Source organism: Coffea eugenioides, unplaced genomic scaffold (genome assembly GCF_003713205.1).
Source record: "Coffea eugenioides isolate CCC68of unplaced genomic scaffold, Ceug_1.0 ScVebR1_1995;HRSCAF=2942, whole genome shotgun sequence".
NCBI classification, from domain to species: domain Eukaryota; kingdom Viridiplantae; phylum Streptophyta; class Magnoliopsida; order Gentianales; family Rubiaceae; genus Coffea; species Coffea eugenioides.
In genome coordinates, this window is record NW_020862440.1 from 36,379 (window position 1) to 40,966 (window position 4,588).

At 36.9% G+C, this 4,588-nt stretch overlaps 1 protein-coding gene across 1 annotated transcript; it reads right to left on the minus strand.

Moving 5' to 3' along the window:
* Positions 1 to 1,590: 1,590 nt before the first annotated feature.
* LOC113756114 (cytochrome P450 71A2-like) lies at positions 1,591 to 3,923 on the minus strand. The gene is made up of 2 exons (XM_027299911.1): positions 3,003 to 3,923; positions 1,591 to 2,372 (listed from the first exon to the last, which is right to left on the minus strand). Exons 1-2 carry the CDS (start codon positions 3,921 to 3,923, stop codon positions 1,761 to 1,763), a joined length of 1,533 nt encoding a protein of 510 aa, XP_027155712.1. The 3' UTR covers positions 1,591 to 1,760.
* Between the last annotated feature and the right edge of the window lie 665 nt (positions 3,924 to 4,588).

Genomic DNA, 4,588 nt, shown 5'->3' on the forward strand with positions numbered 1-4,588 from the left:
CATGGTGTTAGTCGCTTCACCTATGGAATGTATTTGGATTGAGTGGCTTGGTGCTTATTTGAACTTTATTACTTGGGTGATGGTACCTCATTGGGCGAAAGCTCACTTTGTTATATTTGTTTTCCTTACAGGAAATGAATAACTTTTGAAGACTGTATTTTGAGGCCAAGTTGAGCTGGTTTACATATTCTTTTGTATAGCTCCTCGATGGGGTATAAACCTCAAATGTATTTTGATCAAACAAGTTCCTTTAAGTTGTAGATGTGCAAACATGTATATATAAAAGTGCTTGGACATGTTCATGTGTTTTTTTGGCTTGTACATGTTTGGTTTCATGGTTCATGATTCTTCTTTCATGTCTAAACGATGTTGACATACGCAAGTGCCATTGAAAATTTCATTTTTTATGCTGCGATTGTTTAGATGTAGGATGCCTTTGGATGATGTGCTGACTAAGTTTCAGTTTCATATGTTGTCCAAATGTTTTTGCTGTGTGGACTCTCAAGCTAAAACGGTAAAACATTTGATCTTGGAAGGGGAGCTGGCGATGGCCGTGTGGAAGTTTTTTGGATCGCCTTCTGGAATTCATTACGCTGGAGATCATTTGCATGCGGTCTTGGCTAATTGGTGGTATAAACCAGCCAAGTCCAAAAGATTAAAGTTTATCTTTCGCCTTTTGCCTATTTTTGTCTGCTGGAATTTATGGAAGGCAAGGAATATAGCTTTATACCAAGGAGTTTTTGTGGATTTTCATTCGGTGTGCGGAGCTATCTTTGGTGATTTGAGGTCTGCGTATTGGATTAAGTTCAGGGAATTTCACAATATTATGTCTTGGCATCCTTTTTTGGAACTAGTTGAGTGACGATTGGATGATTTTAATGTCAGGATTGTTTTTTGGCATCTTTCGTAGAGGGGGGTGTTGAAACTCAATATTGATGGATGCTCGAAAGGAAATCCAGGTGTGTGTGGTGGAGGAGGGGTACTCCGAGATTCAATGGGGGTGCTTATAGTTTGCCTTCTCCTCTTTCTTCGGTAAGGGTACTAGTATACAGGCGGAAGCTAAAGCTTCATTATTAGGGATGAAATTGTGTGTTCAAAGAGGATTTATGCAGGTTATTGTTGAATCAGATTCAATGATATTAGTACGGATTCTGAAGGATTACTATCGGTGCTCGTGGTCTATTTGTAGTGAGGTGGAGCAGGTTTTTGAGTTCCCTAGAGGTGGTTTCCAACTCCGGCATTGTTATGGGGAGGCTAATAAGGTGGCAGATTTGTTGTTGAATGAAGGTTGTTCTATTTTAGAAACCGAGATTTGTTTGTCTGAACGAGTAGCTGACTTATTGATGATGGCGAGGGGAGAGTATAGATTGGACAAGTTAGTTTTTCGGTCTTTTCGTAGATATAAAATTGCTTGTCAATGTTCTTAATTAGTCATTTTATCATGTACTATATGAGGTAAGGTTGATGTCCCCCTCGTATTTGGTTTGTTTCTAATAAAATTTGGGCCGACATTCAAAAAAAAAAGCCCAAGATAAGCACACCAAAAAGAGGGACTAAGCCACAACGAAATTTCAACATTGTCGGTGTGAATTGTGTATAACTTAACTAGCATTATTAACTATAGTTACATCGTGCAAATAAGATAATGCCAAACGCACCCCTTATTCGGTATCCTTAAGGCATAGTATACAATAACCCATCACTATAGTCACTAGCAATGAAACAAAACAAGTAAAGCTGAAACATCATAAACAAAGACATTAGCAAGAATATGGTGTGGCAATGGCATGCAGAGGAAATTTTCTGTGGACTGTGATACCAAATGATTCGGTCATGTCCAACTCGTTTGGATTGATTCCATCGGGTGATGTAAAGTTAAATTTGTTGACCAGTTTTGCCAATGCAAGTTCAGTTACTGACATGGCGAAGTTGATACCCGGGCAAACTCTTCGTCCGGCACCAAACGGAATTAACTCAAAGTTCAAACCATGAAAATCTACACTCGAACCCAAAAACCTCTCAGGTCGAAATTCTTCAGGGTTCTCCCACAACAATGGATCTCTTGCAATTGCCCAAGCATTCACAAGTACCTGTGTGCTCTTTGGTACATCATACCCCATTACTTTGACGTCTTGATTCGATTCTTTAGGACCCAGTAATGGAACTGGAGTATGAAGTCTCATAGTTTCTTTAATCACTGCTTTTAAGTAGTGCATTTTCTCCATATCAGCTCTAGTTATTTCTGGCTTTCCTTGAGTCACATCTCTTACCTCAGCCTGCAATTTATGCAAGACTTTGGGGTTCTTTAGAAGTTCTGACATTCCCCAATCCATAACTGAATGTGTTGTATCAGATCCAGCACCAAAGACATCCTAAATAATGGAATCAAAGAAAGTGTTGCATTAGAACATGTTTGGATTATATAATGGCAATAACCTTTATTTCTATTGTGTACCAATCCAACTTTATTCAAAACCATGTCGTAATCAAACTTTATCAATGAAATGATTTTAAAATCAATAAATATAAGCTAGCTTGGGCTGGCTCATAGTCCAATAAACAGCCTAAGGTTTGTGAGCTTTTATAGTTCTAACGTATATATGAATATTTAAATGGGCTGAGTTTAGGTTTGCCAAATCTCGATTGACAAAACCCAATTATTACTCCATTCACACATCAATCCAGGCTTCATAAGGCTTAACTCAACAAACCTGAATATTTATATGTTTGAGTGGTTAAAACAGGTAAAAGATTTAGAATTTGACACAAGTTCGATTGTGATTTATATGTTGTACAACTATTGATTTCTTACCTAATTTGATTTATACTAATATAACTTATATAAATATCACTTGCGTATGCCAATTTAGTGAGATATAAGTGTATACCAAATTTAAAAAGTAAGAATAAAACGACCGTATGCAACTATACCAAAATCTACCATACTTGCCTCAATCCCAAAGATTTACTACCAATACAAAGAGATGGAGAGAGAAATTTACCAGGATGATAGCTTTCATAGCATCTCGTTCAAGAGCAAAGCCCATAGTCTTTTCCTCATTAATCTCAATCAAGATATCTACAAAGTCTTGGCATCTTGCCTCAGCAGTAGAGTGACTTTCAGCCTTTCCTTTTCTCTTATTCATGTGCTCTTCTATCACACCCTCAAGAAATCCGTCAATCTGTTTAACTGTTTTCTTCACTTTAGAATCCAAACCATTGAAGCGATTAACCCATGCAAGCGAAGGAATATAGTTTCCTACATCAAAAATACCCAGTAACTCACCAAACACCTTCAAATTCTCCATACTTTTCCGCCCATTTTCTTCCTCGCTATACTTCCTCCCCAAGGCAACCCTACAGATTATATCATTTGTGAGAATTAAAAACATGTCACTTAAGTTTACAGCTGAGGAAGAACACATTCGGCTGATCTTCTCGATCATGAGTGACGTCTCTTCTTCTCTGACATGTTGAAAAGACTGAATCCTTTTGTTACTCAAAAGATGAAGCATAGAAATGCTTTTTAGTTGTCTCCAATACTCACCATATGGTGCAAAAGCTATGTCCTTGCTTCCGTAAAAGAGTTTATCTGGGATGCCCGATTTAGGCCTGCTTGCAAAGGATAAATCATGGGTTTTCAAGATCTGGCAAGCTGCATTAGAGGAAGAGACAACCAGCATTGGCTTGCTTCCCAGTTCAAGCAGCATGAGTGGACCATATTTTCTTGACAGTGATTGGAGGGAGCGATGTGGAAACTGGCCAAGCTGGTGAAGATTGCCAATAATTGGGAGCTTTGGTGGAGATGGTGGTAACTTTTTCTGGGGTTTAGAAGCAGCATAGAACCATTTGAGAAGGGATAGAAGGAATACGAGCAAGGAAAAAATTGAGAAAAATGAAAGATCAAGATTGATCAAAGCCATGTGGTATATGAGCATGCATTTGGCTGTGATGGTGTTCTGCTTTTATACTAGTTTTTCAAGCTCTTTTACCATAGAAAATCCAATAAATCAGGACCAGAGGGGATGATTAAGTCAATACATCATTTAGGGCACCGTTGTACGAGTACGACCATTGACGGTCCTCGGGTGGTTCATTTTTTGAGCAGTGATATTTGAATCTTCTATATATTTATATCTATACAAATAAATTTTTACAAAGCAATATGTTTATGCGAATAGTTTTATTTTCACAAGTAGATCAACGCAATTAAAAATCAAACTTACCTATGAACATTTTTGTTATTAAATTTGAACAAAATATTTGGACAACACAAAATAGGTCAAAATAACGATAAAAGTTTTAAAGTTTGATCTAATGGTAAAATTTAATCAATTTAATTTTTATTTTTGTATATACATTAAAATCCTTTACAGTTAATGGAGAGGAGCTTAATTCTTTGTATATGAGAAAGGTTTCGTAGAAAGGAAAATTTTTGGGTAGATCATGTGGTTTATTTAAGAGTTTGATAGTCTTTTTCATACCATTTTATCTTGCTCCTCGTGACTTAAATTGATTTGGCTTAAATTGCTGCATAACTTTTTGGCTATTATTATTTGAGTTATGGGTGAAATCACAATCTGGGAAT

Coding starts and splice junctions, on each gene's coding strand:
- LOC113756114 (XM_027299911.1), bottom strand. CDS start 3,923: ATGGCTTTGATCAATCTTGATCTTTCATTTTTCTCAATTTTTTCCTTG. Junction 2,373..3,002: donor CTATGAAAGCTATCATCCTG/GTAAATTTCTCT, acceptor TCCATTATTTAG/GATGTCTTTGGTGCTGGATC.